A 21,625-nucleotide genomic window follows, 5' to 3' on the forward strand; every position below is an offset into this window, starting at 1 on the left:
TGCTTACTTGAAGATCATTGCCAGTCCAAATTGTATGGCATCAAAAAGTGACGATGCATCTTTATTTCAGTTGATACTAATATTACATCAAACTTGATTTAGTCAAACCATATAGGAATATTAGGTCACCTCGTGACACACTTCAGTATTATAATAGCGAGGTTTAATTTCATGAAACCATCTTCATTTTGTTTCCAGTCTTCTGATTTTAATACTCACGATAAACATTAATTTAATTTTAAAATAGAAAAATAAATTTTAAATCTTTAATATTAAGTAGTTTGGTTTGAGATGACAATTTTTTGTTAGCATGTGTGAATGCCGATTCCTGATAAAATGATACCGGTATTTAGCTAATCACTCATGTGTTTATATTTCATGGGATTTGCAGTACACTAGGCTAGAAACTTCTTTGTACTTGAGATCAATAATACTGCATTACTTCTCTTTTTTAAACATAAAGGGTTCTTGACTTTTTGTACAAAATTGTACTAATTGGTAGAAAAAATATAACTGTCCATTATATGGGTCATTTTTGTATGACACCTGTTTTCAGTGGAAATAGGTGAGGTGAAATTGGGATTGACGTTGTGTCCAAGATTATTGCAATTAATTACCAACGTGCCTTAATGCGTGTGTGTGTTTGTCTGCTTGTACCAGTCCAGACTTATTCCGATTTTATAGTGCTAGCCCACTGAGATACCATGCCATAGTTTAACATGAATACCCCACTCAGACACAGTATACTGACTTCGAGCCGACCAGTCCTTGTTTAAGCCCCTTAATGCTGAGCATGTCTGGCGACAGGGTAACAACAAGTACCATCTTTTAACGTCTTTTGGTATGACGCGACCAGGGATCAAACCCCGGACCTTCAGCTCTCTAGGGTAACGCTCTACCACTGGACCACAGAGGCAGTCCCTTGGTGTTATTAACCCATCACTGATTGTTGGACAGGCTGTTCTTTGCAACTCTGTTTCAATTGGTAATGGCATCTCTCATCTGTTTCCTTTCACATGAACGACGAGGGCAGACGACTGGTCTGGATAATCACATACACTAATCACCTGGAGACTGGGCTACAAGACTTCCAAACACTCTTAATCTGATTCAGTTTGGAATTATGTTTGATATAATATTATATGTGTCTTTGATATAATATTATAGTCACTTTCAACTGTTTCACAACAAGACAGCCTCTTGATAGGTCCCACCCCCCAATTGTATATCACATTGATTATCACCTAAAGACTTTAAGACTAGACCAATTGTATATCACATTGACTTATCACCTAGAGACTAGGCTTTAAGACTTCCCAACATTTTTTATTTGATTTATTTTGTGTGTGTTTGGTATAGTATATATTTCCTTTGATATTATATTTTAGTCACTTTTAACTGTTTCCTAGCAACAAGACTGTCTGTTGATTGATAGGTATCCCGCCAAACATAAATCAAATTTTGATAGGGACCCATTCACCACCGTAGCTTAGTACTTGTTGTTACCCTGCCTGGTGCTCGGCATTAAGAGGCTAAAACAAGGACTTGTCAGCTCGGAGTCAGTGTCTGAGTGGGTATTCATGTTAAACTGTGGCATGGTGTCTCAGTGGGCTAGCACTATTAAATAGGCATTAGTCTAGATTAGTACAAGCAGAGCGTGCGCGCGCACGCACACACACACATGTTGCTATATAAGTGCAATATTCTGGTTCAACCCTGTTTTACCTCATCTCACCATAGTTTTGTGTCTGGGTCCTGTTCGAATGTGACAATGAGGTCCGATCAATATATAACGTCTTCTATTATGATTTAAGCAATGATGATATCACCAGTATTCTACTTTTGCATGTCATTTAAAATACAACCAGACTGAAGCATCCTCAGCTTATGCAGGTTCCCTGTGGGAGTTCCGTGTTAGGAGAGCTCACAAACAATCTTTTCTTGTTGTAAGAGGCGACAAACAGGATGGCGTGGTCAGGCTCGCTGACTTGGCTGATGCATGTCATTGCATCCCAGGGTGCCCTGGAAAAGTGGGGATGATACATCCCTGGTTATAATTAAGCTCAGACCAAATATTGTTAGGGTGTTTTTAGTGTCCCCTGAGGACTTATATTCTTACCAAGAATCCACAAGGTAATTTTGTTGGTATGCCTGGGCCCATTTCACAAAGCTATCATAGCACTATGACTGTCGTAAGTCTGGATTTACGCAAGTCGAAGCACTTTGATCACTTTGAGAAACAGGCCTTGTATTAATCATATATGTCCTCAGGTCAGTTTCCTTATGGGATTAATGGAAGAGTTGTCTTTCCTTGTTAAGAGTCTCAATCCCATCTATGCTTGTTGTAAGAGGCGACTGACAGGGAATGGGTGATCAAACTTGGTGACTTGGTTGATGCATGTCACCATGTCCCAGTTGCGTGGATCGATGTTCATGATGTCAATCGCTGGATTGTCTGGTCCAAACTTGATTATTTAAAGACCAACATCATAAAGCTGTATTATTGCTGAGTGCGGTGTTAAACAACAAACAAATAAAAAATACACACCAAATAAACTGATTTTCCTATTTTTCAGGCAGATGTTCTGGCAAAGTTTGCAGATTTGGAGCCAACTGTGAGAATGGTGCCTGTGTTTGCCCGATCCTATGTGAAACTACCCACAAACCAATTTGTGCAACAAACGGTCAGACGTACGTGAACCGCTGCGATATGAAGCGTGCAGCATGCGCGCAGAACATGGAGTTGGACGTGGACCATGAAGGGGAGTGCCCGGACCATTCTGGATCTGGTGATGGTACTCTTCTTGTTGTTTTTTGTGGCTGTGGTAGGTTTGGCGGATGAAGCTTTCAGGAAAATTCAGAGGACATGCTGACTTTTTTAAACCTATAGTGTAACAGAAATAATACATGTTGCACCAAATGGTATATGGTCTATGGTTGGGGATATATGTTTCTGTTGTAGTTACTCTGATTATACGTACTATATCAAAGGGAGACTACTGCTGAACAAGCTTAAGGAATATCAGGACCTGATAAATTAACTGACATATCTACATAATCCATGCCATCAACAACAGGGGTGGCAGGTTTGCTCGTGGGCCAGTCCACATGGTGCATTGATAAATAAACTAAAAGAATGAACATCATTCTCCAATGCTGTCCCCTGTTAAATGGATATGGCTTCTTCCATTGCAGGAGAATCGCCTACTGTCCGAAAACGTGATTTAATTCACACTGATTTTTCTTGAGATTGTTTAGCAGAAGAGTTGGGGTAATTTGAAATTCAAGCAAGTTTGATTGAAGTTATTTAAACATAACTTTGGCTGACTTCTAAATCAATCAAGCTGTTGATAGTGACCCTATTGTTTCAAAGGTCATGCACATCCCTCCTTCTTCAAGGCTGCTTCACTCCAGCTTCAACCAACCGAGTTTTTGTCAATGTAAACTTTGTGGTTAGGCAATTTTAATTTCAAGATGTATATTTTCTGCTGCTCTTATTTTCTGTGTAAATGTTTTAATTTGAATTTTTGATGTGTTTTTTTAATTCTATGTATCTTCGTATTCAGTTTGTTATATTTGGCAGGCAGCAAACAGTTGCAGCTAAAATGTCATTTGTGTGAATCCACATCAACAGGATATGGTACAATAGGTTGTGTTCAGAGTAGGGTTAGTTAGACTCATTATAATAATAATTTTAATAAGAATTACAGCATGACATTCTGGATACTTGTCTCCTTGATACTTGTCTCCAATTGGTCTAGTTATTTGTTCCATAATCAACTTCAGATATAACAAACTGTAAAAAAACTCAACTTTGACAAAAATGCCACTCGAGTTGAAACTATCTGAGACCAACAGTACCAGTATTTGACCTTGTTTTAAGTTTTATGATGCAGTATTCTTATGCATATAACTCTAAATATTACAAACTGTTTGTGGCAAACAAAAAGTTAAATATATGTCGGTGTCACATGAAACAGTTAGATTCATTCACTTCTGTGTTGGGGGGCACGGGTGGCCCAGTCATCTAAGGCACCACAATTCACTGTGCAGAGTTGCGTCCCTTGGGCACGCCAGAAACCTATGATTGTGGGTTCGAATCCCAGTTCGCCCTGATTATGTTTCTTGGCTTGTCAGCACCATACCCGTGGTCATGGGTTTCACCGAAGAGGTAAACGTCTGAGACCTGCATCACTTCGGGCTTTCTTCCAAAATCAAACTGACACGCTGTGGTATAACTGGAATACTGTTAAAAGCGGCGTTAAACCCAACTCACTCACTCACTCTATTTATTTGTTCCATACAATCAACTTCAGATATAACAAACTTTAAAAAAAACTCAACTATGACAAAAATGCCACTTTAATTAAAACTATCTGAGACCACCTGTTCCAGTATTTGACCTTGTTTTAAGTTTTATGATGCAGTGTTTTAATGCATATAACTCTTGATATTACAAACTACTTGTAGCAAACAAAAAGTTAAATACTAGGTATATGTCGGTGTCACATGAAACAGTTAGATTCATTTACACCTGTGTTGATTCACACACCTGACATAAGTTGTCTAACTAACCTTATCTTTTATCAAACAGCTGACAGGTAATGTATGGAGGTCTGCCAGCGGTGGTCATGTGACTTTTCAAATGATCACATGACCTATCATATGATCACATGAGTTATTTTTAGAGGGTTCTGGTGACTTCATGGAGAAATGTGACGACACAAGTTGCCGTTTTGGTGGCATTTGCACAGCAGCTTGGGATGGCTACTTTACATGTGCTTGCAACTTTAACTGTGAAGCCCTGAGGTAAGACGGTTTACTTTAAGGACGAGAGTTTATGGATGTCAACTTCTTTATTATAAGAAACACAACGTTTCGGAGTATGTGCTTACTCCTTCATCAGGTGTGACCACATTATGTTTCTCATAATAAAGAAGTTAACATCCTTAAATTCTCTTTCTATGTGTATCACTTCTAAATGCCTTTCAAAGGCTTGACGATTTCCTTGTTAGGTTTTTTTGTTTGTTTGTTGTTTAATGCCTAACGCAGCATTATTCAAGCTATTTGATGGCACTCTGTAAATAATCAAGTCTGGTATAGACAATCCAGTGATTGACATCATGAGCATTATTCCAGCAATATCATGACACCAGAAATTGGCTTCACACATTGTACCCATGTGGGGAATCAAACCCGGGCCTTCGGTGTGACGAGCAAACGCTTTACCCACTAGGCTACCCAACCATCCCTCTAAATCCCTCTAAATTTCACTTCTTATGACAAGCATCTTGTCTTTAATCATTTGGGGGATATAATAGTGAGACACACACAGATATTATTACCCCAAACTAGGCCTGCGTAGGACCTCCACAGAGTATGTTCAATAAACTGATAAACTAAAGAATGTGTTGCAAGAAACATGCTGCTTTAAACTTCTTCACTGGCCTAGATGATCCCTTTAAAATATTGATCCACTTTAAAAGGTTTAAACCCTTGCACCTCAAAAGTTGGCAAATGTAAACATCAAAAGCTGGAGTTGCAGCAATATTGCTCGACATAAAGGGAAAGTTTGTCATACAGCCTTGTGGAGAGTGTTTCGTCAATCTGAATCTTTATGTGGGGGTACGGGTGGCCCAGTCGTCTAAGGCGGCGCAATTCGCTGTGCAGAGTTCCGTCCCTTGGGCACGCCAGACACCTATGATTGTTGGTTCAAATCCCGGTTCCCCCCGATTATGTTTCTAGGTTTGTCAGCACCATACCTGTGCTCGTGGGTTTCACCGAAGTGGTAAACGTCTGAGACCTGCATCACTTCGGGCTTTCCTTCCATATAAAGCTGACACGCCGTGATATAACTGGAATACTGTTAAAAGCGGCGTTAAACCCAACTCACTCACTCACTCACTGAATCTTTATGCATAGATCTAAGTATGAAACAGATGAGGTGGTTTCACTGGTCTCCATTGATACTTGTTCAGGTGGGGAAATCAAGGGAATAGGTAATTTGACAGTTATTGAACGATAAACAATGCCCTAAATATACGATGGACATATATCATATGGACAAAACCAATCACCATTAGAAGTCATGTAATAGGAGGGAGAGGAATTTTACATTTATATTTTTGTAAGATATATTGTTGTTGTTATTTTCCTGAGCTGTGTGATTTTGTGAATTTGTAGGAAAATCCTTTTTGATGCAATGAACTCATTAATGCTAAAGATGTTGCCACTCGGTTATTCCATAGCTCCTAATTTTGAAACCATTATTCCTATGAAGCTTAAATTTGCACAGAACATCCACGGTATAGTGTCTCTGAATATTTCTCACAGAATTCAAAGCCAATGTTTATTTATGGCAACACCGTTGTAGGTGAGGGGAGGTGAAACGGGGTTTAACATTACGGTAAAGATTATTGCACTTCTATGGCGATGTGCATGCATGTGTATGTGTGGCTTCATGTACTAGTCCAGACTAATGCCTGCTTTACTGTTCCTGCCCACGAAGATACCATGTCAGAATTTTACATGGATACCCTACTCAATCTCATTAAAATCAGACCTTACTTCTCGCTACCGCTAAACAAAGACCTGAAGACATCCCATCAGGGGTCACGTCAGAACGACCTTTCATCCGACCAATCAGAGCGTCGCTTACCAGATCATGAAAGTGACAGTCGGAATGTGATTTCTAATCATACAACCTCGAAAACATTATCACAGGGTATTCCGAACGATGGTTACGGGTTTAACAACTAAATCCATACAATCTAGACCATCTATTAGCCATTGCAGAATGTTCTTTTGTTCAGGTTTCAAATTTGTAATCGAGAATTTGTCAAAATATATTGCGAAGTGTAGTCGCCAATTTGGAATTAGTGCCGTAAAGCATGAGAAAGCTGCCTTCTGATTGGTCGGTCAAAGTTTGTGCAAGGTTGGTCTAACGTGACCCGTAATGGGATGTCCTCAGATCTTTGTTTAGCGGTAGCGAGAACTAAGATCTGATCTTAATGAGATTGATACCCCACTCAGACACACTGCTGACTCCAAGCATCCAGTCCTTGGTTTATTCCCTTTTAAGATGAGTAACAGGCAGTGAGTGAGTGAGTGAGTATGGTTTTACGCCGCTTTTAGCAATATTCCAGCAATATCACGGCGGGGGACACCAGAAATGGGCTTCACACATTGTACCCACGTCGGGAATCGAACCCTGGTCTTCGGCGTGACGAGCGAACGCTTTAACCACTAGGCTACCCGACCGCCCCTCAAATGGATGAAATGGGCTCCGTCAGGGCAACAAGGGTTGACAACTCCACGTGGACAAAGATTCCGTTGTACCACAACTCATTTTTAATAATTAACCCATGCTTGTCGTAAGAAGCGACTAATGGGATTGGGTGGTGAGGCTTGCTGCTTGGGTGATGTATGTCATATCCTTATTGTGTCAATTGATGTTCATGATGATTATTTGGTGTGGCAGACTGGGGATCAAACCACAGACAGTTTTCTCTCCGGACAGACACTCTATCCACAACGCCATGCATGGGGTGCTTTGTTGTAGTGATGTTTGAATAGCAAGGTGGGCCCTTATGGGTGCCAGCTAGGATTTGCAAAGATAAAAAATATGAATTGTATATGAGAATCTTCAGTTTTGAATCTAACCAGTTCCCCCAAACGAAATATTCAAGATGTGAATTCAAAATAAATTGATTTCCCCGTGCTTTTGATGTGACCTTTTTCAAAAAGAAACTGTCAAATTCATCCTGAAAGCATTCCTAATCTTGTGAAGCTCACAATCAATACAAGACCATCTGGGCCTGAGAGGTTGGAAATCAGTGTCTGTTGTAATTGTTGCATGACATAGGATGCAAGCTTCTGTTGGGCGAGAGATAAATTTCTTTATGCATATTTCATATTACAAGAAGTGAAGCATGCTTCACCTTTCAAAATTTGACAGTTTTGGTTTGAAGCACTTCCCATCAGGCCTTGCAGGCAAACCCCAACTTTAACTGTGGCATTTCATGTCATTTCATGTCATCTTTGCTACCCAAAAATTTTGTGTCATTTTTTTTTACGTGACCCTAAAAATGTTGAATGTTGGCAGTGAAATGAACATGCGAAAGAACACAAGTTAAAAAAAATCTTGATTTATTTGGAATAGTATTGCTGAATCAGGGTAATTACCCTGCAATTAAATAGCAGTTGACAGTCTGTGCATGTTTAGGAGGACAGTACACAACGATGAAAAGCCGATTTCTGAATTGAACAAGTGAAGGAAAAGATGGAAAAAAAGTCTTGACTTATTTGAATGGTATTGTTGAATTATGGGTAATTACCCTGCAAAAAAATAGCAGTTGATTCCCAGTGCGCATTTAACAGAACAGAACACGACCGCCCAGTCATCCAAGCCACCGCTATGCAGGTTATGTTTCTAGGTTTGTCAGCTCCATACCAACATTAAACTGACACTCTGTTCAAAGTGGCGTTACACTCGCTCGCTTGCTCGCTCGCTCACTCACTCACTCACTCACTCACTCACTCACTTATTCACCCACCCACCCACCCACCCACACACCCACCCACTCACTCACTCACTCACTCACTCACTCACTCACTCACTCACTCACTCACTCACTCACTCACTCACCCACTCACTCACTCACCCCACCCACTCACCCCACCCACTCACCCACTCACTTCTTCCACGTATTCTCCACCAAAGCTTGTCAGTGTCCCTCCCTTAAGCACACAGCCAAGTGTGCTCCATGCAGTGGTGCAAGGTGTCCTAATTTACCAAAATGTCTGAGACATTAAGCTGACACAAAGCAGGGTCAAGCCAAACTCAGTCATTCTGTGTTTCCGATGTCTCGGACAAGCTGACTGTAGCTGTTTCTAACCCTTGCTTCTGCAGGTCCCCTGTGTGTGGCTCGGATGGCAAGTCATACCCTAATCAATGTCAGATGAAGTACGAGTCTTGTCAACAACAGAAAGAGATCCTTATCCAGGACAGCGACAACTGTGATGGTAAGTACAGCTGATAAAGTAGGAAATGAAATATGTCTAGGAATCATTATATCTCATCGAACTACTGCCTAAATAAAGCCTTCCAGATCTCTCCGTTCTCAGAATAACCACCTGCTACAATTCCGGGAAACCCGTCACAAAACCTTTGGTCAGAGATCTTTCCAGTTCTGCGCTTCGTCGCTATGGAACAAACTACCATCTGATCTTAAGCTCTCGCCATCACTTTCATCCTTTAAGGCTCATCTGAAAACACACCTTTTCAGACAACACTATCAACTCTACTCCCCTTTCATCAGCATTATTTGCTAAAGCTATGTAACGCCATGAGCATTAACTTGGTGAATGGAATCTGGCGCATATAAATGGACTTATTATTATTATCTGCAGGGTTGGTAATTTGGACCAGTCAATAGGACTAGACCAAAACATACATGTTGAACTTTGATGTGTCGAACTTATGGTGGTCTCAAAGTGAAAGCTTGGTCTCTGCATTTTCCCTCTTTATTCATCATTTTCGGTTGTGTCGAACCTCAGACAACTTGAAACATTATGTAGGTCCCTTCAACTTCGACACAACAGTGTTTGACTGTATTTCACAAACATCCACAGAGTTGGCAGTTGGCACAGCTATATTTCAATATGTAGTAACATCATCTGTTACTGTAGTCATCGAGGACTAACATCATTGAAGTTTTAGTTGTCCTCAGCACTTTAGTTCTTAAAGACTGATGTGTTGTGTAGATGGTTGGGCCCTGGTATGGTCATCTTCCTGAAGCAAGTGTGTCCACTAGCCTATATCAAAGCCTACTCTCCGAGGCAAGCATGTCCACAAGCCCATATCAAAGCCTAGTCCCTGTGGCAAGTGTGTCCACTAGCCTATATCAAATCCTAGTCCTTGTGGCAAGTGTGTCCACTAGCCCATATCAAAGTCTACTCTCCGAGGCAAGCATGTCTACTAGCCTATATCAAAGCCTAGTCCCAGTGGCAAGTGTGTCCACTAGCCCATATCAAAGTTGACTCTCCGAGACAAGAATGTCTACTAGCCTACATCAAAGCCTAGTCCCTGTGGCAAGTGTGTCCACTAGCCTAGATCAAAGCCTACTCTCCGAGGCAAGCATGTCCACTAGCCTATATCAAAGCCTACTCTCCGAGACAAGCATGTCTACTAGCCTATATAAAAGCCTAGTCCCAGGGGCAAGTGTGTCCACTAGCCCATATCAGAGTCGACTCTCCGAGGCAAGCATGTCTACTAGCCTATATCAAAGTCTACTATCCGAGGCAAGTGTGTCCACTAGCCTAGATCAAAGCCTACTCTCCGAGGCAAGCATGTCCACAAGCCCATATCAAAGCCTAGTCCCTGTGGCAAGTGTGTCACACTAGCCTATATCAAAGTCTGCTCTCCGAGGCAAGTGTATCCACTAGCCTAGATCAAAGCCTACTCTCCGAGACGAGCATGTCCACAAGCCCATATCAAAGCCTAGTCCCTGTGGCAAGTGTGTCACACTAGCCTATATCAAAGTCTACTCTCCGAGGCAAGCATGTCCACTAGCCTAGATCAAAGCCTACTCTCCGAGGCAAGCATGTCCACAAGCCCATTTCAAAGCCTAGTCCCTGTGGCAAAGGTGTCCACTAGCCTAGATCAAAGCCTACTCTCCGAGGCAAGCATGTCTACTAGCCTATATAAAAGCCTAGTCCAAGGGGCAAGTGTGTCCACTAGCCCATATCAAAGTCGACTCTCCGAGGCAAGCATGTCTACTAGCCTATATCAAAGTCTACTCTCCGAGGCAAGTGTGTCCACTAGCCTATATCAAAGCCTACTCTCTGAGGCAAGCATGTCCACTAGCCTATATCAAAGTCTACTCTCCGAGACAAGCATGTCTACTAGCCTATAAAAAAGCCTAGTCCCAGGGGCAAGTGTGTCCACTAGCCCATATCAAAGTCGACTCTCCGAGGCAAGCATGTCTACTAGCCTATATCAAAGCCTAGTCCCAGTGGCAAGTGTGTCCACGAGCCCATATCAAAGTCGACTCTCCGAGACAAGAATGTCTACTAGCCTACATCAAAGCCTAGTCCCAGGGGCAAGTGTGTCCACTAGCCCATATCAGAGTCGACTCTCCAAGGCAAGCATGTCTACTAGCCTATATCAAAGTCTACTCTCCGAGGCAAGCATGTCTACTAGCCTATATTAAAGCCTAGTCCCAGTGGCAAGTGTGTCCACTAGCCCATATCAAAGCCTACTCTCCGAGGCAAGCATGTCCACAAGCTGATATCAAAGCCTAGTCCCTGTGGCAAGTGTGTCACACTAGCCTATATCAAAGCCTACTTTTCGAGGCAAGCATGTCCACTAGCCTATATCAAAGTCTACTCTCCGAGACAAGCATGTCTACTAGCCTATATAAAAGCCTAGTCCCAGGGGCAAGTGTGTCCACTAGCCCATATCAAAGTCTACTCTCCGTGGCAAGCATGTCTACTAGCCTATATCAAAGCCTAGTCCCAGTGGCAAGTGTGTCCAAGAGCCCGTATCAAAGTCGACTCTCCGAGACAAGAATGTCTACTAGCCTACATCAAAGCCTAGTCCCAGTGGCAAGTGTGTCCACTAGCCCATATCAAAGTCTACTCTCCGAGGCAAGCATGTCTACTAGCCTATATTAAAGCCTAGTCCCAGTGGCAAGTGTGTCCACTAGCCTATATCAAAGCCTACTCTCCGAGGCAAGCATGTCTACTAGCCTATATAAAAGCCTAGTCCCAGGGGCAAGTGTGTCCACTAGCCCATATCAGAGTCGACTCTCCGAGGCAAGCATGTCTACTAGCCTATATCAAAGTCTACTATCCGAGGCAAGTGTGTCCACTAGCCTAGATCAAAGCCTACTCTCCGAGGCAAGCATGTCCACAAGCCCATATCAAAGCCTACTCTCCGAGACAAGCATGTCTACTAGCCTATATAAAAGCCTAGTCCCAGGGGCAAGTGTGTCACACTAGCCTATATCAAAGTCTACTCTCCGAGGCAAGTGTATCCACTAGCCTAGATCAAAGCCTACTCTCCGAGACAAGCATGTCCACAAGCCCATATCAAAGCCTAGTCCCTGTGGCAAGTGTGTCACACTAGCCTATATCAAAGTCTACTCTCCGAGGCAAGTGTATCCACTAGCCTAGATCAAAGCCTACTCTCCGAGACAAGCATGTCCACAAGCCCATATCAAAGCCTAGTCCCTGTGGCAAGTGTGTCACACTAGCCTATATCAAAGTCTACTCTCCGAGGCAAGCATGTCCACTAGCCTAGATCAAAGCCTACTCTCCGAGGCAAGCATGTCTACTAGCCTATATAAAAGCCTAGTCCAAGGGGCAAGTGTGTCCACTAGCCCATATCAAAGTCGACTCTCCGAGGCAAGCATGTCTACTAGCCTATATCAAAGTCTACTCTCCGAGGCAAGTGTGTCCACTAGCCTATATCAAAGCCTACTCTCTGAGGCAAGCATGTCCACAAGCTGATATCAAAGCCTAGTCACTGTGGCAAGTGTGTCACACTAGCCTATATCAAAGCCTACTTTTCGAGGCAAGCATGTCCACTAGCCTATATCAAAGTCTACTCTCCGAGACAAGCATGTCTACTAGCCTATAAAAAAGCCTAGTCCCAGGGGCAAGTGTGTCCACTAGCCCATATCAAAGTCGACTCTCCGAGGCAAGCATGTCTACTAGCCTATATCAAAGCCTAGTCCCAGTGGCAAGTGTGTCCACGAGCCCATATCAAAGTCGACTCTCCGAGACAAGAATGTCTACTAGCCTACATCAAAGCCTAGTCCCAGTGGCAAGTGTGTCCACTAGCCCATATCAAAGTCTACTCTCCGAGGCAAGCATGTCTACTAGCCTATATTAAAGCCTAGTCCCAGTGGCAAGTGTGTCCACTAGCCCATATCAAAGCCTACTCTCCGAGGCAAGCATGTCCACAAGCTGATATCAAAGCCTAGTCCCTGTGGCAAGTGTGTCACACTAGCCTATATCAAAGCCTACTTTTCGAGGCAAGCATGTCCACTAGCCTATATCAAAGTCTACTCTCCGAGACAAGCATGTCTACTAGCCTATATAAAAGCCTAGTCCCAGGGGCAAGTGTGTCCACTAGCCCATATCAAAGTCTACTCTCCGAGGCAAGCATGTCTACTAGCCTATATCAAAGCCTAGTCCCAGTGGCAAGTGTGTCCACGAGCCCATATCAAAGTCGACTCTCCGAGACAAGAATGTCTACTAGCCTACATCAAAGCCTAGTCCCAGTGGCAAGTGTGTCCACTAGCCCATATCAAAGTCTACTCTCCGAGGCAAGCATGTCTACTAGCCTATATTAAAGCCTAGTCCCAGTGGCAAGTGTGTCCACTAGCCCATATCAAAGCCTACTCTCCGAGGCAAGCATGTCCACTAGCCTATATTAAAGACTAGTCCCAGTGGCAAGTGTGTCCACTAGCCCATATCAAAGCCTACTCTCCAAGGCAAGTGTGTCCACGAGCCTATATCAAAGCCTAGTCCCCTTGGCAAGTGTGTCCACGAGCCTATTTCAAAGCCTACTCCCCTTGGCAAGTGTGTCCACTAGCCTAGATCAAAGCCTAGTCCCCTTGGCAAGCATGTCTACTAGCCTATATCAAAGCCTAGTCCCAGTGGCAAGTGTGTCCACGAGCCCATATCAAAGTCGACTCTCCGAGACAAGAATGTCTACTAGCCTACATCAAAGCCTAGTCCCAGTGGCAAGTGTGTCCACTAGCCCATATCAAAGTCTACTCTCCGAGACAAGCATGTCTACTAGCCTATATTAAAGCCTAGTCCCAGTGGCAAGTGTGTCCACTAGCCCATATCAAAGCCTACTCTCCGAGGCAAGCATGTCCACAAGCTGATATCAAAGCCTAGTCCCTGTGGCAAGTGTGTCACACTAGCTTATATCAAAGCCTACTTTTCGAGGCAAGCATGTCCACTAGCCTAAATCAAAGTCTACTCTCCGAGACAAGCATGTCTACTAGCCTATATAAAAGCCTAGTCCCAGGGGCAAGTGTGTCCACTAGCCCATATCAAAGTCTACTCTCCGAGGCAAGCATGTCTACTAGCCTATATCAAAGCCTAGTCCCAGTGGCAAGTGTGTCCACGAGCCCATATCAAAGTCGACTCTCCGAGACAAGAATGTCTACTAGCCTACATCAAAGCCTAGTCCCAGTGGCAAGTGTGTCCACTAGCCCATATCAAAGTCTACTCTCCGAGGCAAGCATGTCTACTAGCCTATATTAAAGCCTAGTCCCAGTGGCAAGTGTGTCCACTAGCCCATATCAAAGCCTACTCTCCGAGGCAAGCATGTCCACTAGCCTATATTAAAGACTAGTCCCAGTGGCAAGTGTGTCCACTAGCCCATATCAAAGCCTACTCTCCAAGGCAAGTGTGTCCACGAGCCTATATCAAAGCCTAGTCCCCTTGGCAAGTGTGTCCACGAGCCTATTTCAAAGCCTACTCCCCTTGGCAAGTGTGTCCACTAGCCTAGATCAAAGCCTAGTCCCCTTGGCAAGTGTGTCCACAAGCCTAGATCAAACCCTAATCCCCTTGGCAAGTGTGTCCACTAGTCTATATCAAAGCCTAGTCCCCTTGGCAAGTGTGTCCACTAGCCTATATCAAAGCCTAGTCCCCTTGGCAAGTGTGTCCCCTAGCCTATATCAAAGCCTAGTCCCCTTGGCAAGTGTGTCCCCTAGCCTATATCAAAGCCTAGTCCCCTTGGCAAGTGTGTCCACAAGCCTATATCAAAGCCTAGTCCCCTTGGCAAGTGTGTCCACAAGCCTATATCAAAGCCTAGTTTCTACCCTTGCCACATCAAGGCCACTTTTCTTGTCTCGACCCTGGTGCCACCTCGCCTAGATCAGGTAATGAAAATGCAATATCCAATCCAATCTGATCCCTGTTCTTATCACGTATAGCTTCACAAACATGACGACCTAGTCGATCAGATAGCGTAAGCATTCGCTATTTCATCTCTGACACAAAAACATAGGCAATTTTTGGGAGGTTTAAAAAATGTAAAAGATGTGTCAATAAAGACAGGCAGTGGAAATACACTTTCATACGAAGGTGTACCAATCACCTTCTCTGATTGGACTATCGATATATGTGACAGTCCAATCATATTTAGCACAGGAAAGTGGGCTTAATGTGGCAAGGGTGGAAACAAAACTTTGATAAAAGTGCTTGTGAATGCTCTTGTTACGGGAAGATGTGTTATGATGAGTTGAAGAACCCAAAACAGAGCTGACCTGCATCCAACAACATTATCACCATGGTAACCTGGACATGTTATACAGAGAATCTCACCCTGGAGCCTTTGTTTAAGAAATATAGCTTGCTCTCTTCTCTTCTCCTTTTTATAGGAAACGACAGAAAATATATTTTATATCGATCGTCATCAGTATTGAAAGATATGCAACTTGACTTGATTACTCTCATAACAACATCTGCTAAAATATCTTTAAACCAAGTGAAAATTGTATCCGGTCAACACAAACAAGAAGATGAAAGGGGAAGATGCATTAAGAACAATAACAAATGTGGACTATAACTTTAAAATTTGTATTGATCCATGCTAGTGACAAAAAATTGCCCTTTGAACTGATCCACGAAAATATTTGGCCCCCAAATCGTAAAAAAAGATGTTTATCAAATTCCAAATTATTTTTCTAATGGGTTGAATAATCATCTGTGAAGAGTTACCTCCCTTAGCATTGCCAGGATCACGGTCAGTCTTTGGTTTGAAACCCCGATTTTCCCTGATTATGATCCTTGGTCTGTCAGCACCATACCCTTGTTCATACTGTTAAAATCAACATCATCAGACACCATTGATTCACTAAAACAAAACAAACGGGCATATACAAACCTGGCTGTGCTATGGCAGTAAAAATTCACCTTCATGTATTTAAAGGAATTAATTTCAAAAGAAATGTCATCAAATGGCAGTATTACTGACTCTATGACTACACAGATTGATAAACAGGTTATTCTGCTCATGTAGCAGAAACTGCACTGCTATAGATATAGGCACAATGACAGAATTGAGTGATTACATGTCTGCCTGAAATATTACTAGCTGGGGAATAATTACGTTTTAATGAGCACACAGAATTTTTCACACTGATCCTTGTTCAGGGCCTAACTGGTATCACATTCTGTCCCTGATTATGGATTAATCATCAGGGTGGTCTGAAAGTTGGAACCGAAATGCGGTGAACTGAAACAATCTTTCTCGACCTTTTTCCAATATGTCAGTTGTAAAATTATCTTCAATGGGCACTGCACACAGATTATTTTGATAACTCAAGTCATTTTATCATTCAAATGAGAATTGTCTTTTTTCAATGATTATTTTGCTTACTGACATACTTTGTAATTAGTGAAAGGTTCAGAGGATGGATAAAATATCAATTCTCTTCAATATTTATGAAACTTAAGTCAGTATATCGGTATTCCAAATTGTCAAAAAGTACCCACTAAAATATTTGATACCGTTTTCTTTACAACAGAGGTTGGCCCTGAGGAACCGTGTGATGGCAACATGCCGCTGGTGAACGAGGCAACAGGGGCAGACTACGACTGCAGCAGCGGGCGTGACAAGTGCCCCGCAGGCAGCTACTGCCATCAGAGTCTCACCTTCTCTAAGTGTTGTGGAGAAGGTATGGCAGCCATTTTGTTTTTTCTTGCTTCTCTGTTTGCAATGGAACTCAGTTTGATTAAAATCAGTTTGCTCTGATTCAAAACCTGTCTCAGTCAAATTCTGACAAATCTTCAACAGGAGGTCACATCAGGTGAACTTTCTGATCAACCAATCAGTGTGGAGAAGTTTATATTCCCGGTATGAGTGAGTGAAGCGTTCTTTTAGAAAACTGACATCTGATTGGCTTAAAAACAAACATGTATTGTCATTTCAATCTCATTTGAATCAGATCATATACTCCGATACAATACCTCGCTGTATGAATATCTGAAGACACCCACACAGAAGGTCGCATCAGGTGAACCCAAATCAAACCTTGATCGCCCAATCTAAATGAAGAATGCATGTGCTCGACGAAGCAGATGTCAGCTTCATTTCTTTACCACCTTGATTTGGAAATCAATCTTTGGAAAAATAAAAATGCCATGGCACTCAGAAACAACAGATCCACAAAAGTATAACCGCATAGATTAATTTCTTGCCTTCATATTATATAATCGTTTTCAAGATACAGAAATCAGATATACTTGCCTGAACGCTTCAAACACTTGTACCAAGAATTTAGAACCGTCAATGCTGATTGGCTGATTAGAAAGTTCACCTGGTGCAACCTCCTGTTGAGATGTCTGCAGTCTTCATGCAGAGAGGTGTTGGATCGCAGAAAAAGATCTGATTTTACTGTGATTGATTTCTTTTGCATCCAATATGACAACTACTCCTTCAGCATTATCATGATGATGCCTGAGATGAGAATATTTCGTTATCATATATCCTAGGTTTTCGGACATCATACATTTTCGGACGGCCATGTTTATCACGATTACTCGTGCTATAACAAGGGGTGTGGCGTCACACAGACATTGTAGATACTCAGATGATGACCTGTTTTTAAGATAAAGTCATCTTTTATAAGTGAGTGAGATGTTGTTATTGTGATTAGCGAGAAAAACTATGAATGTTTCTTGAGCATCCGAAAGCCCATAACACAGGGATATAGGCAAACTGACTGTTTCGTTATGTGTTTTGTTGTATTCAAGATGATGCATAACTTAAGGATCACAGGAGGCGTCTGCTTGAAGTTGGTTTACTCCGGAAGTCAGTACATGAAGTGACGTGATGTCCCGTTGACATATTTGGGGACGTGATGCACAAGATGAATATTACATATCGTAACACTGACAATGTCAACCACTGTAACCCCAGTGTCCAGGTTCAATGCTCACACAACTTATTCCTGGTATGCTTGTTTCTGACATGACAACACCTTGATTTTCTCCAAGTAGAGTAATGGCACCAAGAAAAAAATCAGCTATTCACTCAATCATGCACTCATATTTGAAAAATAAATATTTGATTGTTTTGTCTGTTAATTTATAATTAGTGTAAGAATCCTTTTATTTTTCAGAAATAGTTATATCTCAATGCTCGGACACCCAATATGGCTGTTGTGCGGATGATTTGACTCCTTCCCCTGGCTTCAGAAATAGTGGTTGCCCAGGTAATGTACTCAGCCAGGGAGCAGTTATTGTTCACCTAGGGAGCAGTTATTGTGTACAAACTGTATAGTATCATATTTAAACACTGTAATAAGATAACAAGCCAGTCTCACTGAAAAATATACAGATTTATGAACAGGACTATTCATATCGGAATAGAAATCATTGAAATGTACAGAATTCAAGGTACCATTTATGGTTTTTAACTTTTAAAGAAAGCTTAAAGTTTCCAAACTTTGATCATCCTATGAATATGTTGTGAATAAAATACTTGAAGGAACCTTGAAATAATTTGTGGCGATCTGGTTTTAAATTAATTCATGATACTTGAATGAAATAATCTTCATGATAGCAGGAAGCCCCCAAATCCCATGTTTTATCAAATTATATATGTTCAAAATTAAATAATATTGTTGCAGAGTACAATTGTGACCAACCATGAGATAAGGAACCCTATGGGTGAAAAATCACATTTTGACTTTTCATTATATTTTAAACTGCAGCATCTTCGGAACACAAAAATACAATTCACAAGCTTCAATTCATATTTATTATATGACATCAAACATATCAATCTTCACTGAAGTAAGCCGACGTCAAAGGTCTTTATGATGTCATAGCACAAGTGTATCAAAGCAACCATAAGGTCCCTTTTCTTCTGGTGGGTCACAATTTATGAATTTGATATGTTGAAAGTATGATGAAATATGACTGATGAAACACTTATTCAGGTTTATCATTGATATATCTATATGTGCCACTGCCAGGGTTTATAGTTACTTAGTAATATGTATAGAGGGGCAGAGTATGTCCGCAGTACTTCATTGTGCATATGGGGGCACGTGTTGCCCAGTCACCTAAGGCGCCGCGATTCGCAGTGCAGTGTTGTGTCCCTTGGGCACGCCAGAAACCTATGATTGCGGGTTCGAATCCCGGTTCGCCCTGATTATGTTTCTAGGTTTGTCAGCACCATACCCGTGCTCGTTGGTTTCACCGAAGTGGTAAACATCTGAGACCTACATCACTTCGGGCTTTCCTCCCAGATTAAGCTGACACGCCGTGATATAACTGGAATAATATTAAAAGCGGCATTAAACCCAACTCACTCACTCACTCATTGTGCATATAATTTGTAATAATATTCATTTTACAGTGAAATCTTCATAATTCAAGTGCTACAAGAGTTACTTCCCTTGTATTACAAATGGCTCAATCCCATGATCTCTTTGCCCAATGATGTATGATATATAAAAAATAGCTGCCTGCCAATGTGTCATGGATATTTGTTTTGATACATTATGTAATTTTATTTCTATTTCTGTGTTTCCTCTGTGTTGACTTTTTTTATTTGAGCAATACCAGTGTTCTTGATTTTGTAAAAAATATAAAACTAAGATATAACAAACAATTTAACTGCAAACAGATTTCAGTCTATCAGAGTAACCACTTAATATTTAATACAGTTTTAACATTTATCATGTTAATGATATTCATGAAATTGCCTTTCCTTCTATGAAATTAAGAAACATTTACTTTCTTATGTTTCATGATCATATATTAAATCCTTGACGAAAATGATATTCTTAAAAACTATTAACCAGTATTTACTTTTTTTCCAAATTTTCATGGTTGTTATAATAACTCCTGGCTGCGTGATAATATTGATATGAATAAACCCAGGCTTTGTATGTGACAAGCGTCCTCTGTGTTTCCTAGAATACTGCCATTGTAACAATATGGGCTCGTACAAGACCACCTGCGACCCTGTCACGCGTCAGTGCAGCTGCAAGCCAGGGGTCGGGGGTTTGCGCTGTGACCGGTGCCTGCCTGGCTACTGGGGGATGCAACTCATAGAAGAAAAAGGAAACGTTGGCTGTATACGTAAGTCTTTGTTGAAACTGTGGATACTTGTTCTTTAAGGAATTAGCGCTGTAGTAATAATGCCAATGTATGCTACTCAAATGAAGTTAAGGACCACCAAATTCCTTCATATTACTGTAGATAATCTTTCATAGTGTAGCAGGGCGTGGAGTCATTGCTGACCTTGCTGACTGGGTTAACCTCTTTGGTCATGTGGACAAGGCATCCGACCTTGGATCAGAAGGTCTGTGGTTCGAATCCAATCACGGGACTCGGAAATTTTATGGCCGCGACATTGGCGCCCAACGTGGGGCTGAGCACGTTCATATTAAATTTGAGCAAAATAAGCCTACTACCCTACTATGCGGCTCGGGACATGCCTTCTGTTGACGGGGGAGTATGTGGCAGGGCGTGGAGTCATCCCACAGATGACATCCTTACCTTGTCAGCTTGCTGACGGGGTTAACCTCTTTGGTCATGTGGACAAGGCGTCCGACCTCTGATCAGAAGGTCCGTGGTTCGAATCCCATCACGGGACTTGGAAATTTTATGGCCGCTACAATACCATGACAGATTAACAATAGTCATAAAATAAGGTGTTCCTTGACTTCTATTGAATAGTATAAGATTTCTGTTTGATTTGAACAGCATTGATGTGAGGTTGAAGATTATTTGACTTATATAACATATTGGTGTGTTGTTTGTACTTGTCCAGACTCACCAGTGAAGATCCGGGGTAGAATAGGTCTTCAGCAACCCATGCTTGCTGTAAAAGACAACTCATTATGCTTGTCGTAAGAGCGGGTGGTCAGACTCGCTGACTTAGTTGATGCATGTCATCGTATCCCATTAGGGGCGGTCGGGTAGCCTAGTGGTTAAAGTGTTCGCTCATTACGCCGCAGACCCGGGTTCGATTCCCGACATGGGTACAATGTGTGAAGCCCATTTCTGGTGTCCCCCGCCGTGATATTGCTGGAATATTGCTAAAAGCGGCGTAAAACCATACTTACTCACTACTCACTCGTATCCCATTGCATGGATCGATGCTCATGATATCATTCAATTATTTACAGACCGACGTCATATAGCCTGAATATTGCCAAGTGCGTTAAACAACAAACAAACAAACTTCTCCAGACTAATGCCAGTTTTATAGTGCTCGCCCATTTGCAGTTTAGCTCGGACACAGACACATGATACAGAGTTTTAAAGCTTTCTGAAGACATCTATGTTTGATTCCCTGCGTGGGTGAAATGCTCGAAGCGGCATAAAATACAACTCCCTTACTCCGAGCTGACCAGTTCCATATTTTATCATATTTTGGTATGATGTGCCCAGAGGATTGAACACTGACCTTCCTCTCTCCGGGGGCAGCTCTATCCACTACACCATAGAGGCAGTGAATTGCCTTGAAAGGGATTCAGGGACAGGTGGCCTTGTGGCTAATGTGCCAGCTCCTGAAACTAAAGTCCTGGGTTCAATTCTTCACATGGTTACAATATGTGAAGCCCAAGCATGATAA

At 42.0% G+C, this 21,625-nt stretch overlaps 1 protein-coding gene across 8 annotated transcripts in view; it reads left to right on the forward strand.

Annotated features, from left to right (window-relative positions):
* LOC124149287 (agrin-like) overlaps window positions 1–21,625 on the forward strand; it is a 472,283-nt gene that overhangs the window by 421,123 nt on the left and 29,535 nt on the right. For 6 of the 8 annotated variants that reach the window (XM_048394137.1, XM_048394138.1, XM_048394139.1 and 3 more), the window contains 6 exons: window positions 2,577–2,795; window positions 4,689–4,809; window positions 8,912–9,024; window positions 16,557–16,706; window positions 18,153–18,245; window positions 19,960–20,124. In XM_048394137.1, the coding sequence (XP_048250094.1) occupies window positions 2,577–2,795; window positions 4,689–4,809; window positions 8,912–9,024; window positions 16,557–16,706; window positions 18,153–18,245; window positions 19,960–20,124 (861 nt within the window). The remainder of the gene's footprint in view (window positions 1–2,576; window positions 2,796–4,688; window positions 4,810–8,911; window positions 9,025–16,556; window positions 16,707–18,152; window positions 18,246–19,959; window positions 20,125–21,625) is intronic. The other 2 variants (XM_046520773.2, XM_046520774.2) reach the window with 2 other exon arrangements.

The sequence above is a fragment of the Haliotis rufescens genome, unplaced genomic scaffold (assembly GCF_023055435.1).
Source record: "Haliotis rufescens isolate VD_foot unplaced genomic scaffold, xgHalRufe1.0.p SCAF_13, whole genome shotgun sequence".
Taxonomy (NCBI): domain Eukaryota; kingdom Metazoa; phylum Mollusca; class Gastropoda; order Lepetellida; family Haliotidae; genus Haliotis; species Haliotis rufescens.